The sequence below is a fragment of the Fundulus heteroclitus genome, chromosome 20, assembly GCF_011125445.2.
Source record: "Fundulus heteroclitus isolate FHET01 chromosome 20, MU-UCD_Fhet_4.1, whole genome shotgun sequence".
Classification (NCBI taxonomy): Eukaryota; Metazoa; Chordata; class Actinopteri; order Cyprinodontiformes; family Fundulidae; genus Fundulus; species Fundulus heteroclitus.
This window is the reverse complement of record NC_046380.1, coordinates 669,440-688,966: the sequence shown is the minus strand read 5'-3', so window position 1 is coordinate 688,966 and position 19,527 is coordinate 669,440. Positions and strand designations below refer to the sequence as shown.

General features: G+C 49.8%; 3 protein-coding genes and 1 long non-coding RNA gene across 11 annotated transcripts in view; 3 read left to right on the top strand and 1 right to left on the bottom strand.

Annotated features, from left to right (window-relative positions):
* The first annotated feature begins 58 nt into the window (after nucleotides 1-58).
* snrpb (small nuclear ribonucleoprotein polypeptides B and B1) lies at nucleotides 59-4,752 on the top strand. Its single transcript, XM_036151745.1, has 7 exons — nucleotides 59-199; nucleotides 1,241-1,392; nucleotides 2,860-2,971; nucleotides 3,044-3,196; nucleotides 3,267-3,396; nucleotides 4,429-4,560; nucleotides 4,634-4,752. Exons 1-7 carry the CDS (start codon nucleotides 197-199, stop codon nucleotides 4,672-4,674), a joined length of 723 nt encoding a protein of 240 aa, XP_036007638.1. The 5' UTR covers nucleotides 59-196; the 3' UTR covers nucleotides 4,675-4,752.
* A 2,840-nt stretch (nucleotides 4,753-7,592) lies between these two features.
* ctsa (cathepsin A) lies at nucleotides 7,593-18,369 on the top strand. The gene is made up of 14 exons (XM_036151721.1): nucleotides 7,593-7,727; nucleotides 12,642-12,802; nucleotides 12,870-12,981; nucleotides 13,052-13,102; nucleotides 13,174-13,260; nucleotides 13,329-13,484; nucleotides 13,566-13,742; nucleotides 14,267-14,358; nucleotides 14,431-14,509; nucleotides 14,587-14,735; nucleotides 14,805-14,880; nucleotides 15,035-15,124; nucleotides 15,255-15,356; nucleotides 18,053-18,369. The coding sequence occupies exons 1-14, from the start codon at nucleotides 7,674-7,676 to the stop codon at nucleotides 18,134-18,136; spliced, it is 1,470 nt and encodes a 489-aa protein (XP_036007614.1). The 5' UTR covers nucleotides 7,593-7,673; the 3' UTR covers nucleotides 18,137-18,369.
* Nucleotides 15,917-17,661, bottom strand: LOC118567210. The gene is made up of 3 exons (XR_004933544.1): nucleotides 17,369-17,661; nucleotides 16,882-17,011; nucleotides 15,917-15,959 (listed from the first exon to the last, which is right to left on the bottom strand). It is a non-coding gene; the product is annotated as an uncharacterized LOC118567210 (long non-coding RNA).
* Nucleotides 18,370-18,490: 121 nt separating the features above from the next.
* Nucleotides 18,491-19,527, top strand: part of LOC105917794 (ral GTPase-activating protein subunit beta) — a 42,805-nt gene continuing 41,768 nt past the window's right edge. For 4 of the 8 annotated variants that reach the window (XM_036151697.1, XM_036151694.1, XM_036151698.1 and 1 more), the window contains exon 1: nucleotides 18,492-19,022. The gene's annotated coding sequence lies outside the window, so the exon portion shown is untranslated. Of the gene's footprint in view, nucleotides 19,023-19,527 lie in introns of all 8 variants that reach the window. The other 4 variants (XM_036151696.1, XM_036151695.1, XM_036151692.1 and 1 more) reach the window with 2 other exon arrangements.

Below are 19,527 nucleotides of genomic sequence, written 5' to 3'. Positions count from 1 at the left end.
ATATATCCGGGGTGATTTATTTTGAAGGCGCTCTAGGAACTTCTCATCTGGCTGCCGTGTTTCTAGTCGGAGGCTGTTCCGGTTTGTCACGTTACTTCCTGTCCTTTGTTATAAAGTCCCGGCGGTTCCGCGGGTCTAATTTTTTGTATTTGGTTCGGTGAATCCGGCGTGAATCGGAGCCATCAGAACCGCAGACATGGTGAGTTTTGCGGGAACGGATCTTTGAGACCCGGTTCTTCTCAGGTCGATCAGAATTTTAACTTTTTATCGCTCTGATTTAAACATGGCGGTTGTTTGAAGAGACGTTGGCGGGACGTTGCAGGAGAGGTCCAAATGGATCGGAACAGGAACATTAACCTGGGAAACCGACCTATAACGTCAATAACTTTACCGATTGGTTTGGTTCTGATTAATAATCAAAGTTACTAGTTGGGTTTTCTACAGCTATCAGCGACTCTGTCTCTAATGGGCCTCAGCTGGTTCTGGTTCTGGGGAAGCTCAGGGTCCAGTTCAGTCTCATGGTAAAAGAAAGACTGGTCAGAACCAGCTGAGTGAGTCCAATAAACCCAGCTGGTCCAACTGGAGCAACAGAACCAGAACCCGGACCGAAGTCTCTCAGGTAAACATGCAGAGCGTGTTGCAGCGGTTCCGGTCCACAACATGTCCGGGTTCTGTCTGGGACGTGTCCGAGTCTGACCGGCTCTTTAAAGTGAAACCCAAAGATGAATCCTAGAAGTATCTCTGGTTCCCTGTGGTTCTGATCACTTTAAATGGACCGTGGTTCCGAGTCCTGCTGGTTCTGACCCGATCAGACCCTGTTAAAATGGTTCTGAGTCCTGCTGGTTCTGACCGGATCAGGACCCGTTAAAATGGTTCTGACCGGATCAGGACCCGTTAAAATGGTTCTGACCCGATCAGGACCCGTTAAAATAAATTCTGCATGGACCCGTTAAAATGGTTCTGAGTCCTGCTGGTTCTGATCTGATCAGGACCCGTTAAAATGGTTCTGACCCGATCAGACCCTGTTAAAATAAATTCTGCATGGACCCGGTGGTTCTGGGACATCCTGAAACGGAGCTAGGTAGCTGATCCAATAGAAGGCGGTTCTGATCCAATAGAAGGCGGTTCTGATCCAATAGAAGGCGGGCCGCAGCAGAACAGTGTGTGTGCAGCGGTGGTGCCACCTGTGCAGGTACTAGCGATGACGTCATCATGCTGCTGTTGTCTGATTGGTCGGCAGACGGTGGGGAAGAGCAGCAAGATGCTGCAGCACATCGACTTCAGGATGAGGTGCATCCTGCAGGACGGACGCATCTTCATCGGAACCTTCAAGGCCTTCGACAAACACATGAACCTGATCCTGTGCGACTGCGACGAGTTCCGCAAGATCAAGTAGGTCCAGACCCGGTTCTGGTACAACACGAGTGTCTCTGTGATGCGGTTCTGTTGGTATAAACCTGAACTGGACCTGGTTCTGATGCGAGGTTTTAATCTAGAAATGTTTTCAGCGAGATGTTCTGGTCAGCTCGGTCCGTAAGACCCGACGGTTCCACTGACGCCTTTTGGTTTCAGCGTGCGAGACATTTCTGTCATTAAGGTCCATTATTTACAGAACCGCAGATATCCCGGTTCTGTCGGGTCTTCCTCACCTTCTATCGTGCTTTTATTTATTTCTGACTATAAATGTTTAGTTTTCTGATGAATGAATAAACGTTCACCTTATTCTAAATATATTTACACAATGAGAAGGAATTGTTGTTCAACTCAAAATGTTAACTGTTATTGGTCTACGCACATTAGAACATTAGAACATTAAATCATTAGAACATTAAATCATTAGATCATTAGAACATTAAATCATTAGAACATTAGATCATTAGAACATTAGATCATTAGAACATTAGATCATTAGATCATTAGAACATTAAATCATTAAATCATTAGAACATTAGATCATTAGATCATTAGAACATTAGATCATTAGAACATTAGATCATTAGAACATTAGATCATTAGAACATTAGATCATTAGAACATTAGAACATTAAATCATTAGAACATTAGATCATTAGAACATTAGATCATTAGAACATTAGATCATTAGAACATTAAATCATTAGAACATTAAATCATTAGAACATTAAATCATTAGAACATTAGATCATTAGATCATTAGATCATTAGATCATTAGAACATTAGATCATTAGAACATTAGATCATTAGAACATTAGAACATTAGATCATTAGAACATTAGATCATTAGAACATTAAATCATTAGAACATTAGAACATTAAATCATTAGAGCATTAAATCATTAAATCATTAGAACATTAAATCATTAGAACATTAGATCATTAAATCATTAGAACATTAGATCATTAGAACATTAGAACATTAGATCATTAGAACATTAGAACATTAGATCATTAAATCATTAGAACATTAGATCATTAAATCATTAGAACATTAGATCATTAGAACATTAGATCATTAGAACATTAGATCATTAGAACATTAGATCATTAGAACATTAGATCATTAGAACATTAGATCATTAGAACATTAGATCATTAGAACATTAGATCATTAGAACATTAGAACATTAGATCATTAGAACATTAAAAATCAAACAAACCAAAAATCTTTAAGATGGTTTTCTACAGGCTTCTTTATTAAACTGTGGAGTAAAATCCTGAAATTATGACAAGAGTTGAGATGATGTCATCACCTAGCCTCTTGTTGATTGGCTGTTGGCAACACGTTAGCAGCTGGGCTGGTGGTTGGGGGGCAGGTTGTCCAGGTTGTTGCCATGGTAATCCCTGATGCATGATGGGTACTGACAGAGTCTCTCCTCCAGGCCAAAGAACTCCAAGCAGCCAGAGCGTGAGGAGAAGCGGGTTCTGGGTCTGGTTCTGCTGAGGGGGGAGAACCTGGTGTCCATGACGGTGGAGGGCCCGCCCCCCAAAGACGTGAGTGTTCTCCTGCAGCGGGTCAGAACGTTCTGCTTCCCTCTCTGACCTCTCACCTGTCTGTCTCCTCAGACCGGCATCGCCCGGGTTCCCCTGGCCGGGGTGGCCGGGGGTCCAGGAGTGGGTCGGGCAGCGGGCCGCGGCGTTCCTGCAGGAGCGCCGATGCCTCAGGCGCCGGCCGGACTGGCGGGCCCCGTCAGAGGAGTGGGCGGGCCTTCACAGCAGGTAGCCATGGTGACGCGGCTGGAGAGAGCCGGGCGTGTGTTGGGGTTCTGATGGGTTCTGTGCGTTTCAGGTGATGACCCCGCAGGGCCGGGGGACGGTTGCCGCGGCAGCAGCAGGTGCGAGCATTGCCGGGGCCCCCACGCAGTACCCACCTGGACGAGGAGCCCCGCCCCCGATGGCCCGGGCCGCGCCCCCTCCAGGTAAGCCGGGTTCTGCTCAGATCGGGTCTGTGTCGGTCTTTCTGCTCTTTGGAGAAAGTTCTGGTTCTATCAGGAAGCTGCTTGTGGTCCAGGTTCAGTTCTGAACAGCTTTTGTCCAGAACTTTCTGCTACAGGAGAAGTCCACTGGAGCTAGAGAGGTGGTAACCAGCCCCGGTTCTGTCACTCTGCTCCAGGGTCCAATTAACCCGTTTAAACGATTAACTTTAATTTACTATTTATTAAAGTTACATTTCTGGAACGTCTTGGTTTGACTTCGCCACTAAAGTCGGGAAAATACCAGTGAGCAGCTAAGGGTTAGTTTTGATTGGCCGACTAACGGCGGTTAGTTTTGATTGGCCGACTAACGGCGGTTAGTTTTGATTGGTCGGTTAGTAATGACCTTCTGTCTTTTAACGTTACTTGATGTTTAGGTAAACTAATTAACTTGTTCTCTTTAATCAGGCAACATTTCCAGCATCAATATTAAAAACGAGCTAATTATTAATTTCCAAATAAACTGTGGCGCTCTAGTTAGATGAAGTTAAATAAAACTGTCCCACCATGTTGCGTCATTTTAACCATTAATCTCAGTGATGAATTAATACTGAAATAATTCATTAGATTAATTTGTTTTTGTGAAACAAAAGGGGGAAAAAATCGCTGAATCTGCTTTGGTAAAATGAAATTGTAGATTTTAGTTTTACGCCGTATCGCCCAGCCTGAATGTAGCGTGAAGTGATCGGGTTCTGCGACAGAACCAGAACCAACCATGTTTCTAAGCTGAGGTTCCGCTCTGATGAAGAACCCTGAGGCCAGAACCTGAGGGTTGTCGGTTCTCCTGAGGGTTGTCGGTTCTCTTGAGGGTTGTCGGTTCTCTTGAGGGTTGTCGGTTCTCCTGAGGGTTGTCGGTTCTCCTGAGGGTTGTCGGTTCTCTTGAGGGTTGTCGGTTCTCCTGAGGGTTGTCGGTTCTCCTGAGGGTTGTCGGTTCTCCTCCGGGCGGCGGTGTTTAATCCCTGCTTCCCTCCTCTGCAGGCATGATGGGGCCCCCTCCCGGCATGCGGCCCCCCATGGGTCCTCCTATGGGAATGCCTCCTGGTCCGGGTCGTGGCGCTCCGATGGGAATGCCCCCTCCAGGCATGAGGCCCCCGCCCCCTGGCATGAGAGGTCAGCTGTGCAGCCAATCAGGTCTCAGTTAGCTTTGCCCTGTCATAACCTGATCATGTGACCTCTTTTCTAGGACCGCCCCCTCCTGGCATGAGACCGCCTCCCAGGCCGTGAAGAAGCTCCGCCTCCTTGCTTTCAGCTGTTGTATAGAAGTTGTTCTTTTACTTTTTAATAAAGTTTTCTCAGTTTAAATCTGTCTGCTCTTTGAAAGGTTTCCACGGTAACAAGCCAGTCTAATTATGGGAGTTTAGCTTTGCTGACCTGCTGGGGGCGCCGTCCAGCGCCAGAGATCCGGATCTCTTGAACGGTTCAGTCAGTGGTTCCCGCCGTCCAGCGCCAGAGATCCGGATCTCTTGAACGGTTCAGTCAGTGGTTCCCGCCGTCCAGCGCCAGAGATCCGGATCTGTTGAACGGTTCAGTCAGTGGTTCCCAGCAGCTGCTCAGGTGGGTCATGGATCATCTGTGGGCCGCAGCAAGATGGCGGCTCCCTGAGATGTCCTGACCCAGCTGGGCTTTACTGGACCGGTGAGGTAATAAACCTGCTGACGTCTGGCAGAACCGTCTGGCAGAACCGGGATATTAAAGAAAGTCACTTAATTTACTCCAAAACCTGAAGAAAGGTGGAGAAACTCATGTTCTGGTATAATGGCTCGGTTCTGGAGCCGCGGTTCTGGACTTCCAGATCTCTTGAAGCTGAACCTCTGCGCAGCAATCAGGAGAAACACCGACACCACTGTGGTTCTAGAGGAGACTTCAGAACTTCTAAGTCCAAGATACGGGACGTGAGCGGTTCTGACCCGCAGAAAGAACGGCCTCAGCAGATGAGCTGGAACCAAAGCTGGACCCTGAAGACGAAGGAGACCAGGGGCCTTATGGGTAAAGCTGCGGCGCACAATCTGGACCGAGGGTCATCAGAACCGTCCATGGATGCAGACATCTGACCCGTTTCCTTCAGTCCTCGTTGCTGTCTCTGGTACCGACCAGAACCATAGAAAGAGTTGTGACACTCTGATGTCAGCACCAGGGCAGTCACGTGGTTCTAGTAACCCGCTTTAGTTCTTCTATAGTTTCATGTTCTTCTATGGGACAGACAGCAGCGATTGCGTTATTTAACGGTAAATATATATATAAACATACACCCTGCTACTTTTTTAGCTGTTATTGCATGATTACATATTTGTTAATGTCAGTTTTCCATTTTGAGAGGCAGGGTGACAACTAAAAGCTGTATATTACTTAGAAACGTTTAAAGCTTATGTTCATGTTATTATGGACAGAACAGGCTAGAACGGCTCTAACTTAACTTTTCTTTTCCATATCATTCATGTGATGACAGATGTCTCATGATTTTCATTTTATGGCGACGGCTGTATTATTGATTACTGTGATTTTGCTTATAAATTCCCATTCAGCCATTATATGGTATTCAATTATTAATTATTAATTGTATTATATGGTCCCTTGGTGGTAGCGTTAGGTCTGCCGTGGTCCATTCAGCATTCGCCTAGCAGCTAGCTCTCTTCTGATAAGTGGTCACCCCCAGACCACAACGTGAAACATGATCATGTTAAGACTAAGAATATCATTTTAAGATTAAGCCATTCACATATTATCAAAAGCATTATGCTTATATGTTTGGGTCTATAGGTAAGTGCAGAGCTATTAAGATTTTTCTCTACGTCTCTGGATTAATGCACAGAGTAAGGTTATCTGCAGAGAGAACAGTCCATTCAGCATTTACACCCACTTTACTGATGAGGCAGGAGTTGGCCACACAACAATGATCATTTTAATACTAAGCCATGCACAAAGAATCAAATATATTAAAGAATAAATATATTAAAGAATTTCTCTCTATGGCTCTGGTACAGACTATCGGTAGTTTAATCTCAAGTCCGTTCTTGGATTATTGCCTCCATGTGCGTCTTGTTGCATGTCTCCAGAACTCTGCGGGTCCAGTCTGCGGGTCCAGTCTGCGGTTCCTTTGTGTTCCCTCGGTCTGGACAGTCAGAACCAGCCTCCTCTGCACCTCAACCTGGACTCATACAGGAACTGAAACTATTAGATCTGATCTCAGGTGATTTAATTACTTAAAACTTCTTTGTCACAATATCAGAAGGTTGCATTGAAAATCAAAAGTTTTACACTGCCAACCCCCCCTGAGAGAAACTCGAGGCTTGTTAACGTGGAAAATGCATGAAACGCCAGACCCAGAGTGGAGGAAATAAAGGATCTCTGTGCACCTAAACAATAAGTACAATTGTCCTGTTACAGAAAATGAATTTAATGTCAGATGCTATTCTAGTTGGTGTTATTTGGAGTTGTTGTTCCTGTTAGATTTGATCAATCACTGTAGGGGAACTTTATCTAATATAAAAGGTATTAATTCCAGAATTTGTTTCCTGCTCTTTGTGTAAACTTTATTCAGAGACATGTAGTCATCTATAAAAAATGTCCTCGGTCTCAAAACCTTTGGAAAGATCCTACTGCTCTAATATGTGAAAGCATTAAAGCTAATTTTCTTTTGCATTATAAAAATGTTTTGTTTAGTTTTACAGATTCAGCTCAAAAGATTCATCTGTTTTTTCCCTCATAAATGTGATTCTGTTCCATATTCATAAAAGCAAAATAAGGAAAAGGGAACTACTTTTTGTCTCGTATAAACTTGATTTTGAAACAATATGAGACTCTGGTAATAAAAAGGCTAAAAGGACTTTAAATGCTGTTAATGCACACCAATTTTTTTTAACTCGCTTTTGTGTCTTATTTGTGTTAATTTTCTCTTTTTGTTGACCCTGATCTATTGCGCTCTTCCTTTTTCATATATCCTGTTTATTAAACTGTGGCTCTCACTTTATTTACATATTTCGCAGAGATTAAAATAAAAACTGGAGCAGGAAGTCACATCTTCACGTCACAGGTTCTAATGGTGGTTGAAACAGAACCGAGGAGTGGACCCGATCAGAACCTTAGAACCTGTAGAGTTCTGGTCGTTTATTAATGATGGTTTTATTCTGGCGGCCTGCAGGCTCATATGGGTCAGCTGACGATTCGGAACAGGAAGTCCTCAGATGACCACGTGACTTGTTTGAAAAGAAGTCACGCGGAGTCACATGACCCGCAGTGATCAGAGGCACTGCAGCGCGCGGACAGGTGGACTTTCTAAGGTGAGTTTTCATGGCAGCGGGGTTCCGGTTCGGCTGCGTCCAGCTGCGCTCACCTGTTCTAACCTGGCTTCCCCCGATCTGTCAGTCTGACTGGGTTCTGACCCGGTTCTGATCGGGTTCTGACCCGGTCTGGGGTTATTTCCGGGTCTGGGGAATCTCGGTGTTTCTCTCCAGTTATAATCTGATCTGTTTGACGGAACGCTGTCGGTTCTGTTTGGGTTCTGACTGTCCTCTGTGAGAAAGGTTGCGGTTCTGACCCAGTTTGGCTGTGTTTGTGTCAGAGTTTAATAAAGTCTCCTCCCAGCAGAAGCAGATCATGCCTGAGCGTCCATAATGGGTAAGATTGGACCGAACCGATCACGTAACCAAAGTGAAACCGAACTTCCTCTGAAGGTCCGTACCGCTGTAGCCCAGTGTCGCCCCCTGGTGGCGGCACCGAGCATTGACCTCTGGTCCCTCAGCTCTGCAGCAGAGAAACTGGACCGGTCCAAACAACATCTGTGATCACAGTAGAAAGAAGCTCGTTACCAGAACCGGTCCGTTCATCTTTAAACGGGATTCACCAAGGCTTCCTGAAATGTTGTGGAGGTGCCGTTAGATCAGGGAGCTGGAGACGCAGACCCTGAAACATTCAGCCGTTCTCTGGTTTTCAGCCTCCAAGCATCTCTAGAATCTCTGAAATCCTCCGTGAATCAGAACCTGGACCCGTTAGCTGGACCCGTTAGCTGGACCCGGTGCCATCAGCCACGCTCCAACCGGTGGACCTGCTCTACAGCCGCCGTCATCGGCCTCAGATTTCTAATTTCTGCTCCAAAGTAGCAGAAGCATCAGCTGCTTCCTGCTTCTTTAAGTCATGATAACCTTTCTGAACCTCTCAGAACCTCCTGCGGTTCTCTTTCTTCTGAAAGCAGAAAGAGAACCGCAGACATCGGGAACCGCAGACATCGGGTCGCTCTTCCTCCACAGTGCAGCCTCTCTGGGATCGCCCATATAAAAGGCATTCATAGGATTAACTTTTCTAGTCTGCATACATGCTCACGCTGGAGATGTCATAAGCTGCAGGTGTGAGAACTAGAAGATGGAGCAGACGGAGAATGGGAGGAGTTTAGGATCAAAGTTCAGATTCTTACAAAATACTGAAGTAAAACATAGAATATAGTAGGTGGAGGCATGCTGGTGAAGATTCTCAGACATTAGGTCATGGTCATTCCAAAACAAGGTAAAAACAAAACAACTGGACTTGTTTTCCGTAGTTGAAGACGTTTCGCTTCCTCTCCAGGAAGCTTTCTCAATTCAAAAGTCTGGAGTAATGATGAGTACCAAGCTTTATACTACTGCCTAACAAAGGCCTGTAATGTTTAGATAACCTGCAGATTCAGCAGAAACTGGTCCCCTCCTCTGTAACGAGGAATGATCTCGCCCTCATTGGCTGATCAACCCTAACGACTCCTCGTTACAGAGGAGTTCACTACCTGTGAACGCTGCTGCAGACCCTCTCCTCATTGGTCAGCCCGTCCACATGAGGCGGGTCAAAGGCGACGCCGATCAACGCGTGACGTCAAACTCCACAACACGGCTCAGAACTCTGAGTGGAGAAGCTGATGGTGCGTTCCTTTAGCCTGGTAGGCAGAACTAACTCAGATTACGTCATTTTACCTTCTTCTGTTCCAGTTTCTATTGTCAGATAGGAAAAAACATGGACGCTGTTGTTAAATCAATAATAACGCGGTTCTAGGCGGTTTCTGTGCAGATAAACAGCTGAACGGTAAATTTTAAATTTTCTGACCTGGATGTTCAGAAGTCCGACTACCAAAGACAAACGGAACGCACAATGAATATTAGTGTGAAATGGAAATTAAAATGACATCAGAAATGCAGAAAATTTAACGTATGCACAGAAAACGGGTCATTTCTTGAGTTGCTGTTTTAAGTCATCTTCTGAGGTTTGAAGTGGTTTATTTTTGTGAAAATGGAGACATTTCTTCTCCATGCTGTGGGTCAGTTTGACCAGATTCTCCTGATGCTGATGTTTGTGCTCACAGCATCATGGGAGCGTCATCCATGGTTCTGAGCATTTAGACGTTTGTAGGTCAAAATACACTGATGACAGAATTTAAAGCACTGAGCGTGTTTGCTGTGGATTACGGTAATCTGAGGGTAATCTGTGTTTGGCAGATTGTGGTGATGATGGGGCCCCAGGTAGAGATAGGTGCTAATCTGGAGGGGGGGGGTCCAGAACCAACACTGGACCAGCTGATCGGTTTATCACCTCTGATCAGGTTAACAGAAAATAAAATAACTGTAAACTCCTTCAGTGAGAACATGTTAGTAAAAACTAGAACCAGACGGAGAACAGGAGGAACCAGGAGAACTAAATGTTTTACAATGAATGCAAAAAGTCAAATATAGACGAGTTTAAAGGATTTAATCAACTTGTTAAAGAGACACCAGAGATTGCTGGTGTTCAGGAAACAAACCCAGACTGGATTTATTTATTAAAGGTTAGTTTACAGAGAGACAGTGGGGGGGGGGGGGGGGGGGGGGTACAGCATTTATTAATAATCTGGAATGCAATCCAGATATTGACCTGGAATATATAATAGTTGAAGTTTGGACTGAAGACAGAAATAATTTTCCAAGCAGTTCTGCAGCGTTTTCTCCCTTAAGGTCTAAAGCGGACTGGAGCGGTTCCTGTGGGTTCTCTAGAGAACAGCAGCAAGTTCTCCTCTATTGTGACTGACTGCTCTCCTTTTCTCTTTGCCCTCCTGCTAAAGGAAGGAGGGGCAGTTAATCACTGGGCTGGTGTGGAACTTCTGGTTCTAAGCTGGTTGGTCAGGTTCTCCTGGTTGGAGAGCCTTTGTCGGTTCTCAAACCCAGAGAACTAATAAAAGGGGGGGGGGGGGCGCTGAGTGTAGCTCCACTGAACGGTGCTACATGCTAAGCTAACACTACGGCACTGATGTTGAGAGCAGACAGGAAGTAAAGCTTCTGGAGCAGCTTTACCAGTGGAGCGAGCATGGAGGCTGCTGATTGGACCAGCAGGCAGCAGGTAGGTGCTGACATCATCAACCCCAACGCCAGGCTGGGAGGGGAACTGCAGCGGATCCAAGACCCGATCTTCATCGCTGTCTCAGTAAATAATATCTGGAGAAATGAGTATAGCCGTCTGTAACCACGGTGATCAAAGCTCAGGTCCGACGCTGGCATGGATCATCTCTGCAGAACCAGAACCATCCACGCTGTCATAGATCAGCTCTGCAGAACCAGAACCATCCACACTGGCATGGATCAGCTCTGCAGAACCAGAACCATCCACGCTGTCATAGATCCGCTCTGCAGAACCAGAACCACCCACGCTGGAATGGATCATCTCTGCAGAACCAGAACCATCCACGCTGGCATGGATCATCTCTCCAGAACCAGAACCACCCACGCTGGCATGGATCATCTCTGCAGAACCAGAACCATCCACGCTGGCATGGATCATCTCTCCAGAACCAGAACCACCCACGCTGGCATGGATCATCTCTGCAGAACCAGAACCATCCACGCTTGCTTGGATCCGCTCTGCAGAACCAGAACCACCCACGCTGTCATGGATCATCTCTGCAGAACCATCCACACTGGCATGGATCCGCTCTGCAGAACCAGAACCACCCACGCTGGCATGGATCATCTCTCCAGAACCAGAACCACCCACGCTGGCATGGATCATCTCTGCAGAACCAGAACCATCCACGCTTGCTTGGATCCGCTCTGCAGAACCAGAACCACCCACGCTGTCATGGATCATCTCTGCAGAACCATCCACACTGGCATGGATCCGCTCTGCAGAACCAGAACCATCCACGCTGTCATAGATCAGCTCTGCAGAACCAGAACCACCCACGCTGGCATGGATCAGCTCTCCAGAACCAGAACCATCCACGCTGGAATGGATCCGCTCTGCAGAACCAGAACCACCCACGCTGTCATCTGGAGGCGTACTAAACTGCGGAGCCAACACTTCCAGTCAAGGTTCCCAGGCTGCTGCGGTATGAGGAACGGCTGATGGAGTATTTATAGAACCACTTCATTTATAATGAGACTTTATAATAACCACACATGCAAACATGGTTATTATGGCAGCAGCGCCCCCTGCTGCTGGGGCATGAGGACAACATGATCCTCCAGCTCATGTCTGAAGGCCGTTGGTCACTTCAGCCAAGGTCCAAAACACCTGAACCATGAAGGGACCGGTAACCCCCCCCCCCCCCCCCCCCATGGGGGGTGGTCAGACTGCTACAGTCATTCACGCCCGGAGCTATGCTAGCAGCCACAGCTACCCTGGGCCAGACTGGCAGAGGCATCCAGACATCAGCACCACCGGACCCTCTGACCACCGCCAGCAGGCAGCAGGTGACGTGTCTTGGTCAAGGACACAACGGTCAGAGCGGGGGGATTGAACCGGCAACCCGCCGTTTGGATCCGCTAACCTCCCTAACCTTTCAGAAAGACCAACTGGGAGCTCCATAGATTCCTGCCAGTCTCTTCTGACTGAAGATCTGACCTCTTGTCCAGGTGATCCAGAACACCTGAGTAGCTTTCCCGGGGTCTGGTCACCTCCAGCTGCTCCGTGTGAACGGGAGCAACGTGGCTGCCACACGTGACTCGGCCAATCAGAATTCAGTCAGCGATCATGTGATCGGCCGAGTGCTGGTCTAGAAGGTCTTGCTCTGACCACACAGGCGGTTCTGGTTCTGGTTCTGGTTCTGGTTCTTCAGAACACTGGGTCCTCACCAGCTTTCTTTAACCTCAGGATGTTTTAAGAGCGCCGGGTTCTCCTCCAGGTGTTGGTTCTGGCTGTTGTTCTCTCAGCGCCCAGCCTCAGGTGTAGGTGATGTCATTTCCTGTTCTCTGCTCTTTGTTCCTCAGATGCAGCCGTTCCTCTGGTTCTACCTGGCGTTCCTGCTGGGAGCCGGCGCTGCTCCAGCTGCAGATGAGATCACCTTCCTTCCTGGTCTGCAGAAGCAGCCGAGCTTCAGGCAGTTCTCTGGATACCTGAATCTGGCTGACGGGAAACACCTTCACTACTGGTGCGTACCTGAGCCAAGGTTCTCACCTGGTGGAGGCCATCTCACCTGAACCTGCTCTGACTTTCAGGTTTGTGGAGTCTCAGAACAAGCCGGCCGCTGACCCGGTGGTCCTGTGGCTGAACGGTGGTCCTGGCTGCAGCTCTCTGGATGGACTGCTCACCGAACATGGACCCTTCCTGGTAGGTAAGCCCTGACTCCGCCCACCTTACCTGCATGACAGCGCTGTTTGATCTCTGCTCTCTTCTTCAGATCCAGGATGACGGCGTGACGCTGCAGTACAACCCTTACTCCTGGAATAAGGTAGGTCATGTGACTGCAGGGTGGGGTCACATTCAGCCCTGACACCTGATTGGTTCATTGCTCACCTGCAGGTCGCCAACATGCTGTACCTGGAGTCTCCGGTGGGCGTTGGGTTCTCGTACTCGGACAATAAGGACTACGTTACCAACGACACTGAGGTCAGTGACGCGCCGCCTTCGCTGCTTCTGATTGGTCCTCAGGTGTGTCAGGTGTTCTGTGTCTGCAGGTGTCCATGAACAACTACCTGGCTCTGAAGGAGTTCTTCCGGCTCTTCCCAGAGTACAGCAGCAACGAGCTCTTCCTGACCGGAGAAAGTTATGGAGGGATCTACATCCCCACGCTCGCTGAGCGAGTGATGGAGGACTCCAGCCTGAACCTGCAGGTTCTGCTCAGCTTCTGACCCGTTCTGCTGCCGCTCGCTCCACCTGTCCTCTGTGTGACGCTTTGCTCACCTGTGCTGCAGGGCGTAGCCGTTGGAAACGGGATGTCCAGCTACGAGCTGAACGATAACTCTCTGGTTTACTTCGCCTACTACCACGGCCTGCTGGGCAGCCAGCTGTGGGCGGAGCTTCAGACGTTCTGCTGCAGCGGCGGGAAGTGCAACTTCTACGACAACAAGAACCCCAACTGCACCGAGAGCGTGAGTAGGAACCGGGCTGAACCGGGCTGAACCGGGCCTCTCTGAGCAGGAACCGGGCCTCTCTGAGTAGGAACCGGGCTGAACCGGGCCTCTCTGAGTAGGAACTGGGCCTCTCAGCAGGAACCGGTCCTCCCTGAGCAGGAACCGGGCCGACCCGGGCCCCTCTGAGCAGGAACCGGGTCTCTCTGAGCAGGAACCGGGTCTCTCTGAGCAGGAACCGGGTCTCTCTGAGCAGGAACCGGGCCTCTCTGAGCAGGAACCGGGCCGACCCGGGCCCCTCTGAGCAGGAACCGGTCCTCTGAGCAGGAACCGGGCCTCTCTGAGTAGGAACCGGGCTGAACCGGGCCGACCCGGGCCCCTCTGAGCAGGAACCGCCCCTCTGAGCAGGAACCGGGTCTCTCTGAGCAGGAACCGGGCCGACCCGGGCCCCTCTAAGCAGGAACCGGTCCTCTGAGCAGGAACCGGGCCCCTGAGGTCACATGGCTCTGATGTTTAGTCCAGCTGATCTCTGTGCGTCTCTGCAGCTGACGGAGGTCCAGGTGATCGTCTACACTTCAGGACTCAACATTTACAACCTGTACGCTCCCTGTGCCGGTGGCGTCCCCCACAGGTTCAGGTAAGCTGTTACCTGGATTACTCACCTGTGTCCCGTTCAGCCTGGTGACTCTTGATGGTTTCTGGTTGTCAGTGTGGAGCGTGGGCAGCTGGTGATCAGAGATCTGGGAAACAACTTCATCAACCATCAGCAGACCCGGCAGTGGAACCAGGTGCGCTCACCTATGAGCTCACCTGTCTGTTTCAGGTGGACTTCACAGCGTCTCACCTGCTGCTTTTCTGACTGCAGAAGTTACTGAGTCTGGCTGCTCTGCACCTGTCCGTCCGTCTGGACCCGCCCTGCACCAACTCCACCCCCTCCTCCCTCTACCTGAACAACGCCTATGTCCGTAAAGCTCTGCACATCAGCCCCCAGGCTCTGGACTGGGCCATCTGCAGGTGAGGGTCTGGCCTTGGTCTGAGGACGTGTCCCCCGTCTTCTCTGATGTGTCTTCTCTGGTGTTGCAGTTCTGAGGTGAACCTGAACTACGGCCGGCTCTACATGGACGTCAAGAAGCAGTACCTGAAGCTGCTTTCTGCTCTGGTCTGTGAACATCACGCCGCACCTGTAACTTCCTGTATGAACAGGAAGTTGCATGCGGGCGGGTTTCTGTTGAATGTTTGGTTCCTGATGGGGCCCAGGCCTGATCCTGGTTGATTCTGTGTGTCTAAGCTGTGCTGGTGTTCGATGTGTGCAGAAGTACCGGGTCCTAGTGTACAACGGAGATGTGGACATGGCCTGTAACTTCATGGGGGACGAGTGGTTTGTGGAGTCTCTGCAGCAGCAGGTAAGGATTCCCCTCAGTAATTAAGAATAATTAACATCCATAACACGGTTCTCCTTCATGTCTCTGGGAGTTTAAGCTCAAAGCAGAAAGGTGGAGGTGAGGTTGGTCTTATCGGGTGTCTGTGTCTCAGGTGGAGGTCCAGAGGCGTCCTTGGGTCTATGAAGGTCAAGATGGTCGTCAGATTGGCGGCTTCGTTAAAGAATTTAACAACATCTCCTTCCTCACTGTAAAGGTAAATCTTCATCATCCCCGATGCTGAGATATTGGGCTTCTTGTTACTCATTAGTTGACACCAACTGTAAGAAATGGTAAAATGTTTCTACTAGTACAGCTTTAACTAGTCTGACGACCCCAAAGTGCTTCAAACTGCAGTCATTCACTCCCCGACGGTGGTGAGCTAGGCGAGCAGCCACAGCTGCTCTGGGGCGGACTGGCAGAGGCTGTCATACATCAGCGCCACCGGACTCTCTGACCACCGCCAGCAGGCAGCAGGTGAAGTGTCTTGCCCAAGGACACACGGGTCAGAGCGGGGGGATCGAACCGGCAACCCACCAATTGCAGAACGAATTCCCACTGCGCTATTGGTGGGAACTGCCGGAGTCCAACCGCCATCAGGGGCAGCTGGTCATCGTCCATCGCCGTGGTTCTGCTCACCTGTCACACCTGACGGGTCCAAACTGCAGCAGTCAGAGCTGCAGAGGATCATCAGGACAGAAACTTCCCTCCATCCTGACCGACTGACCCGACTCATCAGGACCGACTGACCCGACTCATCATGACCGACTGACCCGACTCATCCTGACCGACTGACCCGACTCATCCTGACCGACTGACCCTCCATCATGACCGACTGACCCGACTCATCAGGACCGACTGACCCGACTCATCAGGACCGACTGACCCGACTCATCAGGACCGACTGACCCGACTCATCATGACCGACTGACCCGACTCATCCTGACCGACTGACCCGACTCATCCTGACTGACTGACCCTCCATCATGACCGACTGACCCGACTCATCAGGACGGACTGACCCTCCATCATGACTGACTGACCCGACTCATCAGGACCGACTGACCCGACTCATCATGACCGACTGACCCTCCATCATGACCGACTGACCCGACTCATCAGGACCGACTGACCCGACTCATCAGGACCGACTGACCCGACTCATCATGACCGACTGACCCGACTCATCAGGACCGACTGACCCGACTCATCAGGACCGACTGACCCGACTCATCATGACCGACTGACCCGACTCATCCTGACCGACTGACCCGACTCATCCTGACCGACTGACCCGACTCATCCTGACTGACTGACCCTCCATCATGACCGACTGACCCGACTCATCAGGACGGACTGACCCTCCATCATGACTGACTGACCCGACTCATCAGGACCGACTGACCCGACTCATCATGACCGACTGACCCGACTCATCAGGACCGACTGACCCGACTCATCAGGACCGACTGACCCGACTCATCATGACCGACTGACCCGACTCATCATGACCGACTGACCCGACTCATCAGGACCGACTGACCCGACTCATCAGGACCGACTGACCCGACTCATCAGGACCGACTGACCCGACCCATCAGGACCGACTGACCCGACCCATCAGGACCGACTGACCCGACTCATCAGGACCGACTGACCCGACTCATCAGGACCGACTGACCCCACTCATCCTGACCGACTGACCCGACTCATCCTGACCGACTGACCCGACTCATCATGACCGACTCATCCTGACCGACTGACCCGACTCATCATGACCCGACTCATCCTGACCGGTAACGGAGCCGCCAACATGGCTGCTGACCCGACTCATCCTGACCGACTGACCCGACTCATCATGACCGACTGACCCTCCATCATGACCGACTGACCCGACTCATCATGACCGACTGACCCGACCCATCAGGACCGACTGACCCGACTCATCGTGACCGACTGACCCGACTCATCGTGACCGACTGACCCGACTCATCGTGACCGACTCATCCTGACCGACTGACCCGACTCATCATGACCCGACTCATCCTGACCGGTAACGGAGCTGCCAACATGGCTGCTGACCCGACTCATCCTGACCGACTGACCCGACTCATCCTGACCGACTGACCCGACTCATCCTGACTGACTGACCCGACTCATCCTGACTGACCCTCCATCCTGACCGACTGACCCGACTCATCCTGACCGACTGACCCGACTCATCATGACCGACTCATCCTGACCGACTGACCCGACTCATCATGACCGACTGACCCGACTCATCATGACCGGTAACGGAGCCGCCAACATGGCTGCTGACCCAACTCATCATGACCGACTGACCCGACTCATCCTGACCCGACTCATCCTGACCGACTGACCCGACTCATCCTGACCGACTGACCCGACTCATCATGACCGACTGACCCGACTCATCATGACCGGTAACGGAGCCGCCAACATGGCTGCTGACCCGACTAATCATGACCAACTGACCCGACTCATCCTGACCGACTGACCCGACATCATCATGACCGACTCATCCTGACCGACTGACCCGACTCATCCTGACCAACTGACCCGACTCATCATGACCGGTAACGGAGCCGCCAACATGGCTGCTGACCCGACTCATCCTGCTCTCAGGTTATTCACACCTTTACCTTCAGGGCGCTACAGAGTGCTGATGGCTAAACAAGCCGACACAGAACCAGGTTCTACCCCCCGCTGGTGACCCTGAACGCCCCAACCAGGTAGCCAGCTACTGTGGGGGGGGGTACATATATGCAGTAAGAAGGAAAAGTAGGCCCCTGTTGTTAGCGGTTTCCCTGAAGGTCTGTTATCAGGCGCTGTTTTTTTACACCATGCTTGTAGCTTGGTGAATAAAGTTGGTTCTGATCTGTGTTCCTGCAGGGTTCTGGTCACATGGTTCCATCAGATAAACCTGTTGCTGCATTTACCATGTTCTCGAGGTTCATCAAGAAGCAGCCGTACTGACCTCAGATTGGACCTTCTCAGCCTCCGTACTCTCAGGGTGTTTTTTCTTTTTTTTTTTTTTATATCACTGCCAGCCAATCAGATGTAGAGATCCTGCAGAAAATTATGTTGACCAATCAAGAGGTTCCTGTGTGTTGGCTCCACCCATATCGCCATGGAAACGAGCACTGCCTGCTGATCTTGTGATAAATGTTCAAACTGAAACCCAAAATAAAAACTCTACTATAACCAGACCCTGGGTGCTGTTTTTATTTCTTTAGAGGCCCTGAAGGGCCACAACACCTGGGTTCACTAGTTCTGACGGCAGCCATGGAGAACCGCTGTCAGCCTACAGGATTATTCATAAACCCAGAATCAGGCAGCCGGCTGGAAAAGCCAGTCAGGCTGAACTTTTCTTTGCAGGAACAGCTGATTGATCAGAACATGTTTCAGCTGTTCATGTCTGACCCTTCTGTCTCACTCACCTGGTAAACAGGTAAAGCTGACTTCCCTGCAGCACTTCCTTCACTTTCTGGAAGTCTTCAGTCCTCAGAACAACGTTCAAGCCTGGGCTCCACCTCACCGAAGATCCCGCGGAGGTGGAGCGGCCTTCTGAATCGACCTGGCAGCAGGACCTGAGCTGGAAAACAGTGTTTGCAGTAATCATTTGTTGGGCGGTGGCTGCAGGTCCATGAGGGTCAGCCTGTCTCTGAGCTTCATGCATCAGCGGCGCAGAGAGGCGGGCCAGCAGCTGGAGGCTTCTTGTTGACTGTACACCTGCAGCCTGGCAGTCAGCGCGCAGGGACAAGTGCTGCCTGCTTCCAGGCAGGAGGTCAGAGCTTCGACCTTCAGCGGCAGAGTACTGGTTGTTTGATCTGATCTGGGAGGACAGGACTCACCTGTGCAGGTAAGATCCTGCAGGTTGAATCTTCGGATCATTTTTAACCGTTTTACTGCTTCAGCTGATCAGAGCCCAGAGCAACCCATTCCTCCTTCAGGTCCGTTTGGTTCTGTCCGGTCTGGACTGGTCTGTTTGAACTGGCTTCATCTGACTTCCTGTAATCTGATTACTAATATAATTCTTTGATTAGTAGAGTACTCTTGTGTTTACTCTAGTATTCTGAATACTATTGAGATACTCTGATTAATACTACTTTGAATACTAGAGTATTCTGGTTACTACAATGTACTTTGCAGTACTCTTACTACTGTGATACTCTGATTAATACTATACAATACAGTAATAATCACAGTACTTGTAGTGCGGTACTGTAGTAACTAACGTCCGGACAGTAAGACTCTGGGAAACTGATGGACATACTGAGCATGTGCGGTCTTCAGGTGTGCACTAAGCAGTGTGCATAGAGCCAAGCATGTTACTGTGACATGGCTCACCTGCAGCTGTCACCTGG

What these genes read in the sequence shown, in the direction of transcription:
- snrpb (XM_036151745.1), top strand. An exon ending in GACGAGTTCCGCAAGATCAA is followed by an intron (nt 1,393 to 2,859) that starts GTAGGTCCAGAC and finishes TCTCTCCTCCAG; the next exon opens with GCCAAAGAACTCCAAGCAGC. An exon ending in AGGGCCCGCCCCCCAAAGAC is followed by an intron (nt 2,972 to 3,043) that starts GTGAGTGTTCTC and finishes CTGTCTCCTCAG; the next exon opens with ACCGGCATCGCCCGGGTTCC.
- ctsa (XM_036151721.1), top strand. Translation starts at nt 7,674, where the DNA reads ATGACCCGCAGTGATCAGAGGCACTGCAGCGCGCGGACAGGTGGACTT. An exon ending in ACCCTTACTCCTGGAATAAG is followed by an intron (nt 13,103 to 13,173) that starts GTAGGTCATGTG and finishes GCTCACCTGCAG; the next exon opens with GTCGCCAACATGCTGTACCT. An exon ending in AGACCCGGCAGTGGAACCAG is followed by an intron (nt 14,510 to 14,586) that starts GTGCGCTCACCT and finishes TTCTGACTGCAG; the next exon opens with AAGTTACTGAGTCTGGCTGC.